The following is a 23,063-nucleotide window of genomic DNA, read 5'->3' as shown; positions in this document are numbered from 1 at the left end:
TTTCTGACATCCAAAATAAGATTTTGCAGCAAAACAATAGTTTTGAAAACCAGACTTTGTAGAAAGGAAGATGACTTTCAAAATTCTTTAACATACCAGGAACCAAGTCTGGAGGGCTCATATCCTGAAAACGTTTCCATAATTATGGAAGAGACAGACTTTAGCCAGTGACAACTAGGCCTTGGAGCTTGCTGTTCCAGGGTGGGAGAAAGATACGATAGACAGGAAGGGAGGGCTTGAACCAACCCTACCTGGGCCTGGCATTGTGGGTACAGAAAAGAAATGAGAAGGAAAAAGACTGGGTCAAGTATCAAGGATCTTGCTCAAACACTGTTGTCTTATGAGGCTACCAGAAATACCCAGATAGGCATGGGCAGCCCCAAACCTCAAAGCTCATGGCATGTTTCCCTGGGTATATGATAGGGAAGCTTCTGACCTCTGGGAGAAATCCTGATCTTGACCATTTCCAAAATGGCAAGGGAGAACTGGTAGCAGGCTAACAGTTAAAGGGTTAGAGGGGAGGCAAGAGACCAAACCCCAGTCCTAATATACCGTTACAATTACAACCCCAGAGTTGGGGGTGATGGGAGCCCTGCTGCATAAGCTGAGAGAAACACAATTTAGGACTCTGGGAGGAGACTGTTTCACAGGATTCCCCTGCAGCAGCCTGGAGAAGACATAAGCTGGGTGGGTCAGAAGAAAACCAGAGATTGGCCCTCCCCAGCTGTCTTCACCTCCAGCATGGAATGGACAGCAGATGGGCCTGGATATCCTTGAAGGGGAAGACAGAAGCCAGACAAAAAATCTGACCGGGGAGATTCAGGCTCCCTTTCCAGTAGGGAGGTTCAGAGATGTCTTACTTTGTCTCTTCAAAGTCACAAAATCCTTACATTTCCTGCAAACGCTTAGCTGCCATATTGGAAAGTAGCGGAGCAAACAGCGGAGGAAATCTGAACTGTCCTAAAGAGACTGTTAAGACCAGCCTTACAGGGAATTGAACTTTGAATAAACTGACTGAATGTTTACATTGAAAGGAGACCGTTTAAATTGGAGAAGTCTGAACTATTGTTAATGGCCAGTCTTGGTTGCCTCCACTGCCCAGCAGGGTGGGGGGCTCATGAGGAATAGCAGATGAAGTTATAGAGAAAATAAAGGATTGTTTCTTTGAGCCTCTGAGTTGTAATGTGAGCAAATTTATGCCCTCAATATATTTGCATTCTCTGTCCCCTCTCTAAGATCTGCAAGCATTTCTGACAGAGATCCCAGCCTCCTGCAAATTTCTCTGAAATATGGCAGCTGCCTGTCTGACGGCTCATAGTTGGTATTGTCTTGGGCTAAGGTGAATAAATTGTCTGATTACTGTTTTGTATTTGAGGCTTCCATTTTCTCCTTGCTGGCAAAGTTTAGCTAGAGTGCCTGAACTTCTACTACTAGAGTCACGTGTTCCCTCAGGGTGGATGAGAGGGGGAACTTTCCACTCAGCTTCATTGCGATCCCCCCTTAGCTCATAAATGAAGAAAGCCTCATGAATATGCCCTTCTGCCCATCCCTTTCACCATCTTCCTGATGTGTTTGGTTAGGACTCGGAGGAGTTGAGAATCAACCCTTTACTAGCTGAAGACTTGAAGATCCAGGCGATCTATGCTTCCTTTACTTCCTGTTTCTTGGGCTTCTTTTCCTGCTAGGCACTTCCTGTTTCCCCTTGGCACTTCCTCCGGGCAGGTCTGCCATTCTCTTTTGTCCTACTCTACACAGGTGGGTGGGTGGTTACAATAAGAGCCTCTCTTGGGCATGGACATCTCTTTTCTGAGGTTGGAAGGAGGATTAACCAGGGCCAAATTCTCCAGTTGTCAGGAGCATATCAGGAGTTTGATGGTCTCTGGTTTGGGGTATGGCCCTAAAATTGTATGAGGGAGGTTGGTTATTCTCTATCCCAGCGTCTTGTTTATTTCATTCATTGCAATTATCATGAGATGTAACTTCATTATTTGTTTGTTTACTTAAACTCTATGAGGGAGGGTCCCTGTGTGCCCTGTTCATTGTTATATCCCTAGTACATGGAGCAGTGCCAAGAATACAACTGGTGCTCAACCAATATTATTGAAACAATGTGTTGAAAGACAGAAGGACTGACACAGGTGTTAGGAAGTGCGGGGGGAGGTGGTGGTGGTAAAGACATAAGATAGAGGAAGAGAAAAAAGCTGAGGCAGCACCCTGATTTGTAGCTTGACTTGGCTAGAGACCTCATCTACAGTAGGGCAAGTTCCCTCTCTAAGCCCCAGTGAAAAGAGAAGAATTCTATTTTTTTTAAGTTTATTTATTTTGAGAGAGAGAGAGCATGAGCAGGGGAGGAGCAGAGAGAGAGAGAGAGAGAGAGAGAGAGGGAGGGAGGGAGGGAGAGAGAGAGAGAGAGAGAGAGAATTCTAAGCAGTCTCTACACCATTAGTGCAGAGCCTGAAGCAGGGCTCAAACTCACCACTGTGAGACCACGACCTGAGCTGAAGTCAGACACTTAACCAACTGAGCCACCCAGATGCCCTAAGAGAAGAATTCTATTATAGTATGATAATGATACTATGATACGCATGATAGATAAGAAAAACGGATATAAAGTAAATACTTGATGTTGTATCCATGATGTGTTTATTACAACTGATGGACCTACGTTGCCAACAGGTGTGATTTTTGCTGCACTATTTGTACCAACCATTTGGGTCAGGCCAACCTGCCAAGGAACTACTGGCCAAAGGGGCTGATGGGCAGGAAGGACCATGCAGGCAAAGTCACTTCACTCAAGATGCTGTGAATCCCAGATGGAGGTATGCGAGCTTTGAGTTTGGCTGCCTAGTGCCACTGTGAGATGCCCACCTCGAGGACATGACCTGGCATCTTTCTTCAATGGAGCTGCCATATTAGAAGGCTCTGGGACTCCTCTCTGCTTCCCATGCTGACAGTTGAGTGACAGCAGAGAGGCAAGCCACAGGAAGGCAGTGGCCCAGCTTGTTCCCCTACACCAGCGGTGTCTGGAGTTGGGGTCGAGGGTCAGAGAGTCTTCTAGTTGCGGTTCGATGTATGGGGTTTCCATGCAAGATTCTGTTTGAAGAAGGTTTCCATAGTGAAAACAATTTTAGAGTTTTAAAACCACAAACTTACATAGCCTCTGAGATTTTCTTCCGTCTGTGACACGGTATCTATCACTTTACAATCCTATAGAACTCCAGTGCGCCAGCAGTCTCGGACAGGGTAGCTTCTCTGAAAAGCACTCTAATGCTATTTATGGCTTGCAGCAGCCATTTTACCCTCTACACTCCTAAAGAGTATTCTTACTGAATGACCTTTCTGTTCCCCCAAAGCTGCGTGCTTGGTGCTGGGGAGACCATGACCCTGGGGCTAGCTAAGGAGTAAAATAGCCTGTCCATCTGCTTGCCCTCCCAGGCCTTGGTTAGGCTTCCAGGAAAGGCCCAGGGTTATTTCTCAGAGTGACTGCTTACCAAAAACTCTGCCAGCAGCTGGAAATTCTCTATAGTGTAGTGTAGTGTGTATTATAGAATACTATAGTATACTATAGAATACTATAGAATAGTATAGTATACTATAGAATACTATAGAAGAGTATAGTATAGAATAGCTTAGCATAGTATAGAATAGTATAGTATAGTATAGTATAGTATAGAATACTGTCGTAAAGAATAATACAGAATAGAATAGAGTAGAATAGAATAGAATAGAACAGAATAGGGTCGTGTAGTATGATTAGTATAGTATAGTATAGTATACAGGCGAGGAAAAACTGAGTCTTGGATTAGTTGAAAGCTTGGATGGCCTCCCAAGAATGCTGGGGTAGAACAATCTGGATTTAGTCCTTAGGCCTGGGATTAAAGGTACAGTTTATTATCATTCCAGGATTTATGGTGGAACAGTACTTACCTCCATGGGATATCACCATGGATGTAAAGCATAAAGAGTCACAGGTTATTTTAATGTTAAATTTGATCTTTTTTTTTTCTGGTAAAATGGAAGTCTCTTTCAGATTATGTACACTTACACATATAAAACTTTCAGAACAATGCCTGCCCCATAGCCTAATAAATGCTAATAACATTCTCCAGCCTTAAGGTGTTTTTTGCCTGGGTTGATGAGGTGTAGTTGTAGGCAGAATTCAGTGTTCAGGTTGGCTTCAAATGATTTCCAGGTATAGGAATTGAAAAGCCTTAAGTATTTCCTCCATAGCCAGCTTATGTCTTCCTGGCCTAATAAATGGGAATCTCGATAAATATTTTACTGTATTGATTCATTTAGATGGAGTGGGAGTCACTAAGCAGTGGAATAAGTTTCAAACGCAGTCCTCAAGCAAATATTTTAGAAAGGGCCCCTTGCCCTTAATTCATGTCAAAATATATTCAGAAACCCTCCCACCCTGTCTCTTGCCAAAACTCAAAGGCTGCCTTGGAGATATTTATGCCCCTTGGGAGAATCTGCCAGTGTGCAGTTGTCTTTACTGGGTAGTGAGAATACCGCAGCCCCTCCGTGTCGCCAGCTCTGGTTCAGACAGACGGGCCTGTCTTCTGCCTCCGGGACTCCTGGGTCTCCGCCAGATCCTGGGGTGAGCTGAGGAGCGCGGGCAGGGTGGGGGGGACTGCTTGGGGCTGCAAGATGAATGGTTTCATCAGTTTGACAGGGGAGGAGGGAGATGGGCTTTGGGGCTTGCAAAACATCACATCTTGGCAAAAATGCTTTGAAAAACAGGAGATTCCTGGAAAGCAATAATGCTGACAGCGGAGAGCGAGTCCGGGGCCTGCCAGAAAGTGGAGCGGAGCTTTGGTTTAGATGCCGAAGAGGTGCTGAGTCTGAGAACAGGCTGGCCTCTCCTGCTGTCTGTGGGCCTGTTTCGGCCACAGGCACTGCTGTCAGCTCCCCGTTTTTCTGGAAATTGTACGGTCCACGCAGCATCCTCATATCTGCATTTGGAAAAACTTGCCTCTGCGTCAGTCAGAACGGGGCTCGCCCTGGGCACGGCTGGTTGGCATCTAAATCTGGTCCCCGCGTCAGGCTGTGCCCTCCACCTCCGGGGCCTCCCTCCTGCCTGCGATCAACCTGGTCTTTTCCCTTCCGGGCTCAGCTCAGGTGCCACGTTCTCCCCAGGTCTTCCTCATCCGGGCCCCCGGCTTTCCCCTCCTCCTAACACAGGGCTCCACCTCACAGTACTTGTTCACAAACAGCAGTGTTTCTCTAGATGTCGGTGTCTTTTTTTCCTTTTGGAGTGGATTTCCTGAAATATTTGGGCTCATCGGTCGTGAGGATCAAAACAGTTCTCTTCAAACAGCTGTATGAAGCCTCCAGGAGGCTCTGGCTGGTGCCTCGGCCCCTCTCCATGTGGGTCCCCCCCATCGGCCTCCTCTATCCTGCGAGATTACAGGCCCTCAGGGCCGGCCTGTATCTGCTGCTCGGATCCCCGGCAGACACAGGAGCAGCGCTGGCACTAACACGATGTCTGTTGCCTGAGGTGTGTGAATTCTTGGGGAAAAGAATCTTCTCTGAAGGCTGGGGGGCCACCATTATAAGCCGGAGTAGCTGATCTGCATTCCCAGTGAAAGGCACCTGGTGACCTCCCATGACCAAGGCGGATGGGTGACCACATAGGTGAGGATAGGGATCTATCAGTTCCTAATTTCAGACACTTCCTTTGAATGAACTTTCTACCAGAACTGTGACCCAGAAGCAGCTGACTTCTCTTGTCCCCAGCCCTGCAGTTTGCAAGGAATGTAATAGGGGATGGCCTGGCCAATCGGCAAGGAACGGGGGGTGGGGAGGGGGTGCCTCCTGCGCTATGTGACCGTCACAGACTGAACTGTGTCCCCTCCAAAGGTCCTAACTATCCATACCTCAGAGTGTACTGGAGATGAGCCCTTTAAAGAGGTGATTAAGGTAAGGAGGTCATATGGGTGGGCCCTGATCCCATCTGCCTGGGGTCCTTAAATGAGATTAGCACACAGATGCACAGAGGGAAGGCCGTGTGAAGAAACCAGATGACAGCTGCCTACAAGTCACGGAGAGAGGCCTCGGAAGACCCAAACCCTGTCAACACCTTGATCTTGGGCTTCCGGCCTCCGGAACTGTGAGAGAGTATATTTCTGTTGCTGTCTGCAGTCCTTTGTCACCGCAGTCCTGGTGGGCTAAGACGGTGACATACGCATGTGTCAACACAAACAGTCCTGACCTGTCTTCAACAATCACATCCTGAAAGGTCTGTAAACAACACAACGGCAATTCGCCTCAAACTTGCGCTCTTCCTGGCCTCTCAGGGGCTGTGATGCTAGGGGGAGAATTCCAGAACGAAAACCTACAACCTGAGTGTTCATGATCTGGTGTGGGGACCAAGGTAAATGCACCCTTGTTCTATGTGCCACTCTGCCTGGGGACAAAGATCAGAGACCAGAGGAGGCTTGGACCAGGTGCTGGGGATGTGGAGTCACTTTGTCCTTAAGAAGACCTGGTTGGGGCACCTCAGTGGCTCGATCGGTTAAGCGTTTGACTTTGGCTCAGGTCATGATCTCATGGTTTGTGAGTTTGAGCCCCGCATCGCGCTGTGTGCTGAGAGCCTGGAGCCTGCTTCGGATTCTGTATCTCCCTTTCTCTCTGTCCCTCCCCCATTCTCTCTCTCTTTCTCTATCTCTCTCAAATAAGCATGAAGAAGAAGAAGAAGAAGAAGAAGAAGAAGAAAAGGATCAGCTGGATTTGGTCGATGGTAGAGAAAGGGTGTCTGGGAGGCCACAAAACCCTGTGTGGCTCCAGGAGTCCCCGGACACAGACAGGAAAACCTTGGGCAGCCCCAGAGTGAAGCAGGCCTGGGGACTGATCGCTGGGGTAGATTTCCCAAGGCTTCTGCTGAGAGCTTCCTGAAGCTGAGAACTGGACATTGTGACTCCATTCATGAGGTCCGGGGGGAGGCACTGAGTCTCACTGATGTTTCTTTCCTCGCCTGTGGCCTCTGTAGGAGCTCAGCCTGGAGCTCACCCCAGAGTGAACAGTTTGTGGCCCTAAGCACATCACTGACAGTTTCAAAGATCGCTGATGCAAAGATTGAGGCAATTTATTTTAATTGGAAACCTCTAGATGCATTTCCGGCACTGATATTCCCCAGATGACCCCGTTGGTGGACTGGAAGCTAAACAAGAAAATGTGTGTGTTTCAGAAAACCTGATGATTTGAGTTTTCAGACAAGCCCCCTCCCCGAGTTCTGCATGTGTTAATGTGCAGATGAAAGGCCCCGGGTGACTTGGATCTACAGAAACTGTCAATTCTAAAAGGCCTTCTTTTGGTCTTAAAAGGTGTCCTTGAAATTACTCCCAGGTTTTGGCCCCAACTGACTTTGCAGTCAAATATAATTGGCGGAGTTTAGAGCACAGCTGTGTGGATTTTGAAGCTGCCTTTGAGAGTTCCCTGCTGGCGAGTGATCTCAATGGCGACACGTATAGAGATACCAGCCAGAGTACAAGAGGAAGGGAAATGGGGTGCCTTTTGGAAGACGGTGTCACAAGGGAGCCCAGGCAGCACAGGAGCCTGGAGCTGGTTCCACGCAGCCAGGCCAGATCTGCAGGGCTCGGATTGTTCTCCTCTCCCCCGGCCCCACACCTTCCAGCACCTTCGACGAGCACCTGTCTCTGCAGATGGCTGGTGGGCTAGAGGTGTCTGTGGCCACGAGCGGAGAAAGCTAAGTGCCAGGCGGCCATAGATTTTCAATGCCACGCAGAGACCTGCTGGTGGCACGTTATTCCGCACGCTGGCTTTGATGCCCTGTCAGCACCTCAGCGTCAAAGTCATCAAACTTGGACACATATTCTCTTCCCCCAGGTGGCTTTTTCTCCTGCGTTCCTTGTTTCCGTCCATAACGCCACCAGCTCCCTGGCCACGTGCTCAGAAATGCTGGGCTCCTCTTGCATGTGTCCCGACTCATTGAACCGCTGTCCTGTTCCAGATCCCACCCTCCCACTCCGTCTCCTCCCTTCTAGCTCGCTCCCTGCTGCCTCTCTGTTGGGGACTCTCCAGCCTTCTAACTGGTTTCCTCACCTCTCATTTCTCCTCCGAGTCTACCAGTTCTTGATTCCCATATGCGTTCAAATCTTGGAGGTCTTTAAAGTACTGATTCCTGGGCCCCTTCCTTAGAGACTCTGATTGTGGTTGTGGGACGTGGCCTGAGGATCTGACATGTATTCTGACCTGTTCCTGAGGGATTCTGATCTAGTTGGCAGGGGACCACGTTTTGAGAAGTTCTGCTTTTACCTTTTGGGCCCTGGTGGTCAGGGAAGTCTTCCTGTGGCCTGTCATGAGGCCACTCCTCAGCTCAAAACTACCTAAGGCCCCCATTGGCTCAAGCACAACCTTCGCTTTCAGAGCCTCCTATGTATCCACCCCCAAAAGATGTCTGGCTTCATTTCCCACTCTCCCCATGAACTGTGTCATCTAGCTCAGTGGATTTCAAACTTTTTAAGAGACAGAATCATTTAGGGGCACCTGGGTGGCTCAGTTGGTTGAGGGACCAACTCTTGATTTCAGCTCAGGTGGTGATCCCGGCGTTGTGGGATCAAGCCCCACGTGAAGCCCCACGTCAAGCTCCATGCCGAAAGCGGAGCCTGCTTGGGATGCTCTCTTTCTCTCCATCTGCCCGTCTTCCCCACTCACGCTCACTCTCTTACTTTCTCTCTCCAAAAAAAAAAAAAAAGAGAGAGAGAGAATCAATTAAAATAACTATGTAATTAGTGCAGAGTCAGTGTTCAATATGAAATTCTAATTCTAACCTACAAGTGGAAAAGGGACCAAAGATTTTTTTTTTTTAAATTATAGAGGGCACATATGTAAAATTAGGAAAATTCAATTATTTACTGTGTTTTGGGAAGAGAATCGTACTGGAATTCTTCAAATTTATGTGAGTAGTACTTGGGCCTCATTCTCAGGGTAGTGCAAATCTGGGGTGTAGAGTTTGGGGCCTAACTAACCCAGGCTATTTGTTTTTGTGTCTCGTGTCAACCAAGAATGTGGCGGTGAGCCAGGTGGCAGTGCAGGGCTTTGGAAAGACACTTCAAACTATTCCTTCTGCCCCCAACACTCAGGTTATGATGGGCTTCAGGCCTACGGCGGACCATTTAGTAGATGACAGTGGTTAACACAGAAGCAGTTCATGGCTCCAAATTATCCTCTCAGCTTCCATTCTCTCTCAGATTCAATCTGTTCTTCATAAAATCTAGAATTAACTTCTGAATCAAGAATCTTATTGAAACACTTCCCTGCAATAGTCTTCCTTTGACTCTCCACTACCCACTGGTTTTGGGGTAGGGTCCACCCCCTAGGTGAGGCCCTTTATGGCTTCCTCACTGACCATTTCCCTCAAAAATATCCTAAGTGCTACAGCCACGCAGAACTATTTGTTCTCAACTTTGGATGCCTTCATGCCTCAGAACATCCTTTTTTCCTTCTGCGTGGAGGGTTCTTTCGTTTTCTTCTTTGCAACCATCTTCTTTTTCTTTAGCACTCAACTGAAATATAACCACCTATGAGAAGCCTTTTCAATTTCTTTCAGAGAGAGTAAAATGCTTTTTCCCCTCGGCTTCTATGGTACTCCCTGTGTACCCCCACCACAGAGTTCTGTAAATAAATATTTGTGTTAATATTGCTTTCCCCCATAAGTTAATACCTCCTCGGTATTCAGGACTTGGCCCAAATGTCATTTCTTCAAATACCTAGGTCTAAGTAAGTCTCCATTTTTTGCTAAGCTCTTTCATAGACCTGAATATTTCCTTAAGGGTCCATATCTCTGTAACTTTATGTTCATGAGTGAGATTACCTGTCTAGTACCTCTCTCCCCTCTAGACTATAAGCATCAAGAGGGCAGATACTGGATTTGTCACTGAATCCTCAGTAGGTATCACAGTATGGTTGGCACATAGTAGGAGCTCAATAAATAGTCTTTAATGAAAGAATGAATGGTTGAAGAGCTCCTCCTCTGGGTACCAAGGGAATTAGCAAAGCCCTTCTTCTGGAGCTACCTTCCTCATTAGATGGAGTCCTTTTGGTTATAGTTTTTTGAAATAAGTTTCATCATAAAGGGTTTATTGGAAGGTTCCTTGGCATGTCGTGTGATTCAGGGAGGAGTTGAAAAGTCAACCCAAAGAAGATGGGAACTAGGCTGCCCTACTGATGTCAACCCCAGGAGTTACTAGGCCTTTCCTGCAGAATATTGCTATTAATGTGGTTAGTTCCCATCTCCTGGTGTCTGTTACCCTCATTCAAATTCCAAATTCCCAGAATAAAGAAGTTGATTGGCCCATTAAGGTGAGGGATGGGTCCTCTTCCCCAGTCAGCTCTGCAAGTTCATGCAGTATAAACAGGGCGGCCAGTACCCCATTTCTGGAGTTCCCAGAGAAAAGAGGGTTCCCCATGAGCAAAGGACAGAGTTACTGAAACAGGTGTTCACTTTGGTCTTCTGATTCATCTCTAATATTGTTTCTTCTCTCCTTCTCCTCACTCCCTTACGTGATGTATATTGGCGGTAGCAGAGTCCCTAGGGTACAGAACTGGAAGAAATGACCATGACGGAATGAAGGGGAGGAATGAACATCAGTTGGAGTTTGGGAACACTCTGAACAGTGCACCTTGAGCATTACTTTCTGTGTCCGTTAAGATAATGGTAGCTCTTATAAAACCGATACCAAGAATGTACTAGGGCTTAAACACCATAGAAACTTCTTTCTTGCTCTCCTACAATCTCACATACATTCCTGATCTGTTGGTACCTCTTTTCCAAGAAGTGACTCAGGGACCCAAGCTCCTTCCGTGTTGTGGTTTGTCCATATTCAGTTTACAGAAGCTTGCCAAGGCCCCTGCATATGTCGTGTCAGTGGAGTGAGAAGCGTGAGGAGGATTGGACCTGGAAATGATACCCAACACTCCCGCTCACGTCCATGGACTAGAACTTTGTCATGTGCCACATCTAATTCCAAGGGAGGCTGGGGACTGGAGTGAGTCTGTGAGCCCCTGAAGGAAAGGAATTCAGTTTGAGAAGCTCCTAGTCCATCTGCTAACTGTTATCTGGACATGACTTTGTTTTTTCTCCTGGAGAGTGGATGAGTGTGCCTTTGTGCCTCTGTGTTCTGTAGCGTGCTACCCAGGGTCATATCAGGATGCACAGGAAGACTGGTACGTGTCGGTGTTTGGCAGTTAAGGTGTGGAACTTCTGGGGACTTGTCCAGCGACATGGTGATTTCCCTCTTTCTAGAAATTGTCCCCTTAATCTATAAGATTGGTCCCCATTTGTCTTGCTGATACTACATGACCATAATTGGTTGGCATGGGATTAGACACCTGACTGGCCAATCAAAGCCTCTCATTTGGGAATTTGAAATTAGATCAGAGACTCAATCTTGGAGGTTGGCTGTGGAGTCATCATCATAGCGACCTCTTGGGTGAAGACCCTCAACCCCCTGTAGGGAAAGCCCTGAACGGGCTGGGCCCTGGCTTTCCCATGGCAAACTGCTCATGGCTCCCTTGGCTGGAGGGATCTCTACCATCAAAACTTTTTTTTATGTCTGAGTAATTCAAATTGGTGGCTACTTCTCGCAACCAAAATAATTTTAATCAGTAAAGAAATTCAATTTTTATCTTGGGCAAATCACTTTAACAGCCATGGATTTCTCCAGGTGTCTAGGTGGCTCAGTCAGTTGAGTGTCCAACTCTTGGTTTTGGCTCAGGTCATGAGCTCATGGTTCGTAGGTTCAAACCCCATGTAGGGCTCAGTGCTGGCAGCATGGAGCCTGCTTGGGATTCTCTCTCTCCCTCTCTTTCTGCCCCTCCCCTGCTCACTCTCTCTGTCTCTCTCTCAAAATAAATAAATTACCTTTAAAAAAAAACCAGCCACAGATTTCTCATTTGTAAGTTGAAGATAATTTTTATCTGCCCTGCCTATCCAGACTTTTTTTAAAAATTAATTAATTAATTTTGAGAGAGCAAGGGACCACAAGCAGGGGAGGGGCAGAGAGAAGGAGAATCAGAATCCTAAGCAGCTTCTGCATCATCAGCACAGAGCCTGATGCGCCGCTTGAACTCATGAACCATGAGATTATGACCTGAGCCAAGACCAAGAGTTGGATGCTCAACTGACTGAGCCACCCAGGAGCCCCTCTCAGGACTTTTAAATGGAATAAACTGAAAACCCATACAAATATAAGTGGGGCTATTTGTCTATAGCAGGCAGAGTTTTAAGAGCGTTTTTCCATGTACGAAATAGAAGGTTTTCTTTCTTTTTTGACCTTACTTTAATTGCTTTATGGTCAATTTCTCTCACATGCAGGAAATCACCATAGTTAGAGGTTTACTTTTCTTTTCTTTTGCTAGATATTTAATACTTTGATTATTTCTGACACTGAAATTACCCATGCTTTGCCTTTGCCAAACCAAAACCAATTTTTGCATTATTATTGCTGTTTGGAGCTGTATTAAAAAATGCTGTTTGAGAGTCTGAATTGGACAGTTATTCTCAACCCATCACACCCAATGCCCTCTTTTTATGCTACCTCTCATACCCCTGTACTTTTCCAGAATGAAATTATATGAGTTTGTATAACAAATGAACTGGGTGGCTGCCATAACAAAGTATCACAGCTTAAATATCAGAAAGTTTTGTCTCATAGTCCTGAAGACAGGAAGTCAAAGACCAAGATGTCAACAGGGTTGATTCCTTCTAAGGGCCTTGAGGGAAGGGTCTGTTCCAGGCCCTCTTCCTTCATGTATAGCTAGCCATCTTCTCCCTGTGTCTCTTTATATTGTCTTCCTTCTATGCATGCTTGTGTCCAAATTTCCCCTTTCAATAAGGGCACCAGTCATATTGGATTAGAACCCACCCTGATGACCTAATTATAATTTGATTCTTTCCATAAAGACCTTATTTCCAAATAAATTTGTATTCTGAGGTTCTGGAGGTTAGAACTTCAACATAGGAATTTGGATGCTTGTAGGGGGAGGTGACACAATTCAGCCCATAACAGAAATGAATCTAATCTCTGTACATGCCTTGTATTATATTTTTTTATTTTTTTTAATGTTTATTTTTGAAAGAGAGAGAGAGCACAAGAGAGGGAGGGGCAGAGAGAGAGGGAGACAGAGGATCCAAAGCAGGCTGCATTCTGTCAGCACAGAGCCTGATGCAGGGCTCAAACCCACAAACCATGAGATCATGACCCAAGCCAAAGTCAGATGCTTCACCAACGGAGCCACCCAGACACCCTGCATACATGCATTATATTTTCAATGGTCAACATAGGGGTGCCTGGGTGGCTCAGTTGGTAAGCATCCAACTCTTGGTTTTGGCTCAGGTCATGATTTCACGGTCATGGAACTGAGCCCTGTGTCAGGCTCCACACTGAGGATGGAGCCTGCTTGGGATTCTCTCTCTCCTCTCACTCTGCCCCTCCCCTGCTCACACACTCTCTTTCTAAATAAATAAATAAACATGAAAAAATTAAATGATCAATATAATGCTCTGACTTAAAAAGATGTGGGAAGTAATTTATAGCAAGATAGTATGCTTCCACAGATAAATGCTCAGGCAGGAGTAAGGTAGAAAATGTAATGCTCAAGTCAGATTCTTGGGTGTCTGCACAGCCTTTCTATGAAAGCAGCAGATAAGAATGCAGCCTGCCGCAGGTGAGTTGTGCTGGCAACTCAAATACCATGGGGCACTGTCACTGGTGACATGGTGTCCCAAATAGTGACTGACTCTTTACAAAGTACAGTCTTCCCTCAATTTATATGGGAGTCTCATTCCAGGGAATTCAGCATATTTAGAACCTTGCAAGAAATACTTTGTGTGTGTGTTTTTTTTTTTTTTTTTTATCTATGGGAAGCTCTGGTGGAACATTTGGAAGTTGGCAGGATGTGGGATAACTCTTTACTGCAGGGGACTGTCCCAGGCATTGCAGAATGTTGAGTATTCGTGGCTTCCACCAAATAAATATCAGTGGGACACCCCTGGTCATTGAGACGAAAGTACCATACAAAGTTTTACAATAGTTGACACACTGAGAACCGTGGGAGGAGAGAGAATTTCAAATAGCCCAAGGAGAGTTACTGCTAAGGTGAGGGATGAGAGGCAATGGGGTGCACCATGTGCCATGCTGAAGGGACCATGTCTGTTTCCTACCAGACACTGGCATCCCTGATCAAGAGGGGCAGGACAGAAAACATCAACCAGTGCTCTCCTATCTGTGATCTTGTATGCCTGATTGCAACTTGGAAGTCCCAACTCTTCTTTATTACAGTAGTATGTTCAGGGCCCAGCCTAGTGCTTGGCACATAGCAGGCACCCAATGTTTGCTGGGTATTGTTGAATGGCATTCTTTTTTTTTTTTAAGTTTATTTATTTATTTATTTAGTGTGTGTGTGTGTGTGTGTGTGTGTGGGTGTGTGTGTGTGTGTAAGAGAGAGAGAGAAAGAGGGAGCGAGGGAGGAGCAGAGAGAGAGGGAGAGAGGGAATCCCAAGCAGGCCCCGAGCTGTCAGCACAGAACCTGACATGGGGTTCAATCTCAGGAACTGAGATCATGATCTGAGCCGAGATCAAGAGTCAGATGCTTAACCAACTGAGCCACCCGGATGCCCCTGAATGCAATTCTTAAAGTAGAGTTGGATGAGTCGATGTGAGAAAATTCACATATGTATTTTATGTTTGTTCATTTACATATGCATTCGAACAGTTGTTGAACTATGAGTTGACATGGTGTTAATTCCTGGAAAAACCCACCAGCAAGAGACAGTCCCTGATTTTAGTGTGTGCAGTCTAATGAGGGAGAGAGACCCATATGCAGGTCCATTCCAATATGGCGCCAGTCAAGTGTTACATATGGTGGGAACCTGAAAAGAGGGGTACTCCACCCAGGATGGGGTGAGGGGTGGGATAAGGGAATTCTGGTAATTATCAGGGGTGACTGAGGGTGCCCCAGGGAGTGATGTGCTGCTGGGCTACTACTTTCTTTCTCAGTAGGGACAGAAGATAGTGGGGAAATAGAAAGGGAACCCCAGTTTTGCAGATAGAAGATAAGTCATGGGATAAGGAGCCAGAGATGCCACTTATGCCCCATTACAGGTCCTGGTCCCCCCCCCAAACTTCACCCCACACCTGGAATTCTCAGAGCCTCTTCACTCCAGTTACACCCCCTTTCCTCTTCTTTTGTCACTCTTCCTAACTCTGTTTTCTGGTGTAAGCTCTGCCTTGAGCAGAAGACAACAAATATATTCAAGGGTGGTGGATTCTGGGGGCTCAGTCTGGCCTAGACTTTGAAGAAACCAATCCTTTTGGAAGTAGCAACAGGCTCCTGGCCCCCCAGAACAATCCCCCAGGCCCATCTTTCTGGAGCTCCTACCTATAAAGGTGCTGTTACAATGTCCTCTACCTCTGCTGCCCATCCCCCTCCCATCTGTCCTCTCCTAACTTGTCCATGCTCCCAGCTGGGTTCACCATCATGGTGTTTTCATCCATGTCCAACCTTCTGAGAAGCAGCTCTGGATTCCGGCTAAAATATGGGGATGGAGACATGCTTAAATGAACTCCTAATGGCAACAAGAAGAATTTAATTAAACAAAAAAGCTTCTGAGTGGGGTCCAGAGCCTCAATAAAACATCTTTGTGCTGGAGTTCGGAAGAAGACTTTGATGAAGGAATGATGAAGGGAACAAATGGGAAAAACGTGGTCCCTGCTCACCCTCTGTGAGTCTGAAGGCAGCGGAAACACTTCCAGGCATCATTTCTAGCCAAGGAAAGAGGCTAAGCAGTTTTCTGGAGCCAAAGACTGCCAGGAGTAATAAGAAAACCCTTTAAGTGAGCTTTCTCCATCTGTTTAGTTTCTCATGCTGAAAAAAGAAGAAAAAATATAAATAAATGATTCAGAGAAATGTCATATGCAATTACCTCCACCAGGGAAAAATAAACAAGACTTCACTTCATTAGGAAGATTCTCACATGGAAGATTCTGGTGGTCTTCCACATGATGAGCTTCCAAAGTTTGGTTGCTCAGACTCAACTTCCGCCCAAACTTGACTCCAGCAGCCAGGGTGATCTAGTGCACTGGACATCTCCCTGTCTGTTCAATCAAATTGTCCAGAGATGAAATCCAGTTGAAGGGAGTATCTGGGTAGACTGGAAGATGAGGGGTCAATAAGGCCCTGGCCTGTCAAATATGTTGGTAGGATGGTGGGAGCTTACTCTGTGAGCACCCACACCAGCCTTCCATTGTTTTTACCACCAGTTGTCTAACCAACTGCCAGTGGTGCTAACCAATGGCTTCCTTGGGATCATTGAGAGCAAATTACAGCATGGCCCTACTTGGCAAACACAGTAATGTGCCATGCCCTTGGGGCTGACTCTGCCCAACAACATCAGAACAGGAGAAAGTCAATTTGGACCTTTAACTTTAAAATTGATTTAACTTTAAAATAGCAAGAGTGTTTGCTCTTAGCCTGCAGCTAGCCTTGTAAGTCTCCAGCAGGGCCAGGAAAGCTGGTCATTCAACAATGCTCATAAAAGCAATGTCCTTCTAAAATTGTCTCTGCAGAGCACTGAGCCCAGGGTCTTATGTGCTCGGATCTTCAGTGAACAAGATTCGTAGAAGGTGAGTGGTAAGTAGGGACTGCTTCTGTACAGAGATCTCTGTCCCTACTGACATCTGAGCAGATGACCACACCCCCAGGTTTTCAGAAAAAACCAAGGCCACGTACACCAGCAACCTCAACTTTTCTGTTCCATGTATGTTGGTTTCTTGAAAGCTTTCCCTCCTTCTCCCCCCACCCCAACCCATTCTTTTTTATCTCAGAGAAAGCAAGAAGGGTGTATATCTTCATCTCTCGGCACATGAGACCCTAACCTCCGTCTTGGTCACATCTACTCCTTTCTCATTTGGAATCTTTCTCCAATAATTTATTTTACTTCTTAAATTTCTCCTTCTCTGCTGCCTTCTTCATCTTTGTCTACAAATGTCTTTGGCTTTCCTTCACACCTTAAATTTGGCTTGTCTAAAAATGCGGTTATTCTGTACTTCACAAAACCACCCATCCTCCCAGTGGGAGACCGTTCTCCCAAGCAGCTGAGACCAAACTTTGGAATGATTTTTGATTCATCTGCCTTCCTTGTGTAACTCTTGCATTCAGTCCTTCTTTTCCATTATCACTGCAACAAACCCAGTTCAGACCCTTACTGTGTCACATCAGGCGTAGAAATAACAATGGCTGTTTCTTAAGGGTTTGTTATCTGCCGTGCACCATGCTGCCTGCTTTATATGCATGAGCTCCCTCTTCACACCAATGTTATGAAGCACCTGCTATTATCCACTTTTTTCAAGTGGGCAAACTGAGGCTTAAGTAACTTACCCAGGGTCAGTATAGCTGACAAATGGAAGAGTCGGACTTCACAGGCAGGTCTGCCGGCCCCACAGCTTGAGTTCTGAACTGTGACGCTAGGCTCACAATTGTGGTTGATTCTTCAAAGGTCTCACAAACACACAGGGCTTCCTGTGCTTCCTCTAGTCTACCTTCTTCCTTGTTACCAGAGTGATCTCCCTAATGTGCCACTGGGAATGCGTCTTCCCCTGCTCACAATTTCTCACTGGCTCTTCACTGCCTGCAGGATAAAGTCCAAACCCCTTAGCTTGATAGTCAAAGTCCCAGCCCCACCTGGAGGCTTACACCTGCCCTTATTCTCTCCTTGTAGCTCTTTTTTTTTTTAATTTTTTTTGTTTTTTTCAACGTTTATTTATTTTTGGGACAGAGAGAGACAGAGCATGAACGAGCGAGGGGCAGAGAGAGAGGGAGACACAGAATCGGAAACAGGCTCCAGGCTCCGAGCCATCAGCACAGAGCCCGACGCGGGGCTCGAACTCACGGACCGCGAGATCGTGACCTGGCTGAAGTCGGATGCTTAACCAACTGCACCACCCAGGCGCCCCACCTTGTAGCTCTTTTTACTGCCATCTTCTCTTGGCTCCTCCTTGACCTCCTCCATGGAACGTTTTCTGGCCACACTAACTGGAGCGGTTATTCTCTTTGCTTAAACTCACCTTGCGCTTTATTTGGGCCCCTTTCATGGTGCTCGTGATCTAGACTAATTCACAATACCATGATTTGCATACTGCTTTATTATATTCTTGAGGTCAGGGATATGTCTGGGTTTTTAAAAAAAATTTTTTTTTAATAGATTTATTTATTTTGAGAGGGAGAGAGACAATGCATGCATGTCGGGGAGGAGCAGAGAGAGGGAGAGACAGAATTCCAAGCAGGCTCCGGGCTGTCAGTGCAGAGCCAGATGTAGGGCTCAAACCCACGAACCGTGCGTGAGATCATGACCTGAGCCGAGATCAAGAGTCAGAGGCTTAACTGACTGAGCCACTCAGGCACCCCATATGTCTGTTTACTTTGGCAACGCTTACAACATCTGTCAAAATGTCTCACACAAAGGGAAGGTATTACTTAAGGTAACACTGGCTGCTGTGATAGCTACCCCGCAAAGATTGGTGGCTTGACACAATGAACATTTATTTCTGAATCTTGTAAAGTTCAGTTGACGATGGGGGGTGGGAACGGCGCTGTGCTCCACATGGTCATTCGGGGGGAAAGAGACCCCTCCATCTTCAACATGTGGCTTCCAACTTTGCTCTGGGCACTGACAGCCAGACGGCAGATGTAGTAACAGAGAATAAAGGGAGAAAGATGGCAGGTGTCGGGGGTAGGGGGCGGGTTGCATGGTCCGGGCCTGGAAGTGACACATTCCATTGGCTGAAACTCAGTCTTGTGGCCATAGAAGCCATAAGGAAGATAGGAGATTAGGCATTGTGTGCTAGGAAGGAGAAGAAATGGGGTGGGCCGGTAGCTATCCAGGTTATATTTGTGAAATGAATAATTAATACGTTGCTATGTATGTATCAGGGAAGTGGGTTAAGAATGATGGTCTCTAAAGCACGACACACACACTCCAGCGTGCACAAGGTGATCTGTCGGGACAAGGAGAAGGATATTAGAGCATCTTTTTAAAAATCTAAAATAATAAGAAGGAACTTCAGCATCGCTGACATTCAGCCTGTGAAATGACGCTGGTGCCTCCATTTGGTCCTGGTGTCGGATCTTCCCGTGTCCCATCCAACGTGTGAGAGTCATCTTGAGGGGAGAGTAGACTTCCCCTGTATGCGCAGGCTAACAGCAGCCCCTGCATTCATTCATTCATTTTAGCCCAGGGAGGTCTGACAAATGCAAATCATGTGAGCTAAGTCAAGTGGCTCTATGGCTTATATTATCTTGTTTTTAACAAAACCAGTCCTCACAAAGTGAACAAGTGGCTTTAAACGTACTTCCAGATTAATCGCTGGGTGCAGATAATACTGGTGATAAAAGCAGTGGTGAACCATTAGAAAAATGTCAAGGTTGACCCTCCGATGCAAGCCCTTTGGCGGCCACAGTATGAGGCAAAACATTGATAATCTAATCAGTTCTGGCAATGAGTGACCCCCCCCTCCTCCGCAAATTTGAAAGGCCCACAAAAACTGCTTGAAATAGGAATGACGTCATCTACCATTAACAATGAAATCCAAGCTAAATGGATATTGTAACCGGGGTCTATCAGCTAAAGCTCGTACGAAGCCAAAACTATGTGCGAAACGTTTAAAAACTTATTATCTGGAATATCAAGTAGATGTCTACAATTTGTTTTTAATGTTCAGAACGATTTACTTAATCCATTGCTTTGCAAACATCACAATACATTTAATGATAAACATTTGGAAGCCCCTAAAGCCTTATTTAAGTTTCTTATTGAATGGTCACTTTCTTATTCAATAGTAAATGGGGGAAAAAAAGCCACATACTATGGAGGAAACACTTGTGACTCCCGTTGTGGGGACAACTGCGGAACAATAATGCCCGGAACACAAACCGGCAAGCAAATGAAAATGTGTTCCTTTGTCGGCACACACACTTGGAAGGTGCTTGAAAACATCACTGAAGATTTAACGGAATAAGTACCAGGAGAAATTAGACAGTGTGGGAGGCTTACTCTGCAGTTGGGTTGAAGTACAGATGCTTCTAACATGTCTCAGCCTCCAGAATTCCCCAATTCTACTCAGTAATGAAATACATCCAGGACGACTTTCTCCGTGAACGTCTAGAGAAAGGTGGCCTGGAGAAGATATTTTTAATGCGAGGTGACTTCTGTAACCAGAACAATGTTGTAGGAGACAACAGCATCAGTGTCACGCTTGATGAGGCAGCTCATTTGACCCGCATATAAAAGGAATCCCAAGGGAGCCCTACGGAGACAGATCCAAAGGTGATTTTCATTTACTACTTCCTTCACAGGCAGGCGAGCCCTACGAAGGGGTTGTTGCTGCCTTGAAGGAAGAGTTTTAGAGGATGGCGCTGATGAAGCTAATTTTCAAAACAAAATATAGCAATTAAACACACACACACACACACACACACACACACACAGGAGCGCCTGGGTGGCTCAGTCAGTTAAGTGTCTGACTTCAGCTCAGGTCATGACCTCATGGGTTGTGAGTTCAAGCCCCACCTCGGGCTCTGCACTGACAGTGTGGAGCCTGTTTGGGATTCTCTCTCTGCCCCTCTGCCACTCACTCTCACTCTCTCTCTCTCAAAACAAATAGATAAAAACTTTAAAAAGCACAGAAAAAGGCTTTAAAATACGAGAGACAAGGGGCGCCTGTGGGTGGCTCAGTGGGTTGAGCATCCGACTTCCGCTCAGGTCATGATCTTGAGGTTCGTGAGTTTGAGCCCTGCGTGGGGCTCTGTGCTGACAGCTCAGAGCCTGGATCTTGCTTTGGGTTCTGTGTCTCCCTCTCTCTCTGCCCCTCCCCCACTCATGCTCACTCTAGCGCTCTCTCTCTCTCAAAAAAAAAAAAAAAACACTAAAAAATTAAAAAATAAAGAAATAAAATATGTGAGGTTCTTTGGACCATTCTGTAATGGAAGGGGGAGTATTATGAACATGTTTTGTATTGCACAGAGGTTACTGGTTATCTTTCATAAAATAACTTAGAAGTATTTGTACAACTTAGAGAGGAGGCATTCAGTTGCTTTGACCATAAGATTAGTGTTGCAAATTCAGGCGGTTTTCTGCAGCCTGTGGCTCTCAGTGGTTTGCTATCTGGCAGAGATTTCTGAAGCAATAAATCAACATAATCTCTAAAGGTAAAGATGATACTTTACCTTCGAGTAAGAAAGTTACCGATTCTCCAGAGTAAATCATGCTATGGAGAAAGCAGTTTGAAAACAGATGTTTGGAAATATTCCAGGACTGTGTAGTATTGTTGTTGAAAATGATGTGTTCACTATAAAAACTCCTATCTGCACATTTTTTAATAATGGAAACTTTTTTTTGACCTGTTCCAAAATCTTCCAGAGGTAGTATTTCAGTGAGCTTTTAACCTGTTGGTTTAAAATATTAAAAAGCCAACGCCTTCTGTTTAGATTGCAGGAAAATTCTATTACGTCAGTTAAAAGAAAACTAGTGCCATTTCAAGAAAGACGTCATGGTTGGGGGGAAGGAGGAAACAGTGAGCATCTTGACACAGTAAAGTACGAACAGACACACACACCTTCCATTTGGTTCTCTCAGATTGGAGCAGTAACTTTTTTTAGCCATGCCAGCCAGTAAAACCGTGCCTCTAGAGACGGGCTTTGTTGGCGTGCCTGGGCGGCTCAGCCAGCTGAGCACCAAACTCTGGCTCAGGTCATGATCTCATGGTTCGTGAGTTCGAGCCCCACATCGGGCTCTGTGCTGACCGTACAGAGCCTACTTTGGATCCTGTATCCCCCTCTCTTTCAGCCCCTCTCCCGCTTCCTCTATTTCTCTCTCTCAAAAATAAATAAAACTTTTTTAAAAAACAGGCTTTGTTGTTTCACAAAGTATAAAGCTAAGTCTTTCAAAAATAATGAAGTATATTACTCACCTCTCATTAAAGATATATTTTTAAGTGTCCTTCACTGTTGGTCCATATTCTATGAGAGACGAGGGGCAATGCTTCATTCAGTTTCTAAAAGTCTTCTAAACATGTGACCGTGACTCTTCCTGGCATCACTCAGCAGGTGGCACAGGGTCACGAGCAATAGCAAAGTTTCTGAGTGATTGGAGGAATTCGAATGATGATTGGGGTTCAAATAGAGATAAGAAGGTGTCATTTAAAAGAAGCCACCCATTGGAAAAAAAAACTCACTAAAGGGTAAAAGAAAAAGAAATTGCACATCCACTGGACCTTTAAAATGGTCAATTACATGCTTTGTTGAATGAATGAATTTGTATCTTGGCAAAAATAAAGACTGAGGCCCAGACTGAGGTATACCAATGGAGCAAGGGAATTTCTTTACATGTTTTCCATTTTTTACTTCTTTGTCTCATGCTTAGTCATGTGTGTGTGTTTTAGTTCTGTATGTCAAGCCGCTCTTGTCCAATGTAGTCATGAAGGGTACTAGAAGGAGGGTAATATGATATTAGGATAACTCAATGGATTGTAGAACTTTAGATCTCAGGCGAAATTAGAAATTACCTAGCCCTGATGAGTGCTTTCCAAGATTAAATCCTTACAAGTCCTCAAAAAAATGAAAACTAAAGACGATGTTCATGTGTGAGCAAAAAAATAAAATAAAATAAAATATAGAATAAAAAAATAAAGCCATCCATTGGAACTAGAGTGTATTGTGTTAAGCGAAATAAGTCCCTCAGAGAAAGACAGATATCATATGATTACATTCATATGTGGAATTTGAGAAACCCAACAGATGAACATAGGCAAAGGGAAGGAAAAATAAGATAAAAACAGAGGGAGGCAAACCGTAAGAGACTCTTAAATACAGAGAAGAAACTGAGAGTTGCTAGAGGGGTGGTGGATGGGGGGATGGGCTAGATGAACGAAGGGCATTAAAGAGGGTACTTTTTAGGATGTGCACTGGGTGTTACATGTAAGTGATGAATCACTGGGTTCTACTCCTGAAGCCAAGACCACACTGTATGTTATCTAACTTGAGTT

General features: G+C 45.5%; 1 protein-coding gene across 7 annotated transcripts in view; it reads left to right on the top strand.

Moving 5' to 3' along the window:
• Positions 1 to 23,063, top strand: part of KCNE2 (potassium voltage-gated channel subfamily E regulatory subunit 2) — a 270,860-nt gene that overhangs the window by 183,968 nt on the left and 63,829 nt on the right. For 2 of the 7 annotated variants that reach the window (XM_045036652.1, XM_019839406.3), the window contains exon 3: positions 2,677 to 2,819. The exons of the other annotated variants lie outside the window; for them this stretch is intronic. In XM_045036652.1, coding sequence (XP_044892587.1) covers positions 2,772 to 2,819 — 48 coding nt within the window. In that variant the 5' untranslated portion in view covers positions 2,677 to 2,771. The remainder of the gene's footprint in view (positions 1 to 2,676; positions 2,820 to 23,063) is intronic. 7 annotated transcript variants of the gene reach the window in all.

The sequence above is a fragment of the Felis catus genome, chromosome C2, assembly GCF_018350175.1.
Source record: "Felis catus isolate Fca126 chromosome C2, F.catus_Fca126_mat1.0, whole genome shotgun sequence".
Lineage (NCBI taxonomy): Eukaryota > Metazoa > Chordata > Mammalia > Carnivora > Felidae > Felis > Felis catus.
The sequence above is the reverse complement of the archived record's forward strand: the minus strand, read 5'-3'. Positions and strand labels throughout refer to the sequence as shown.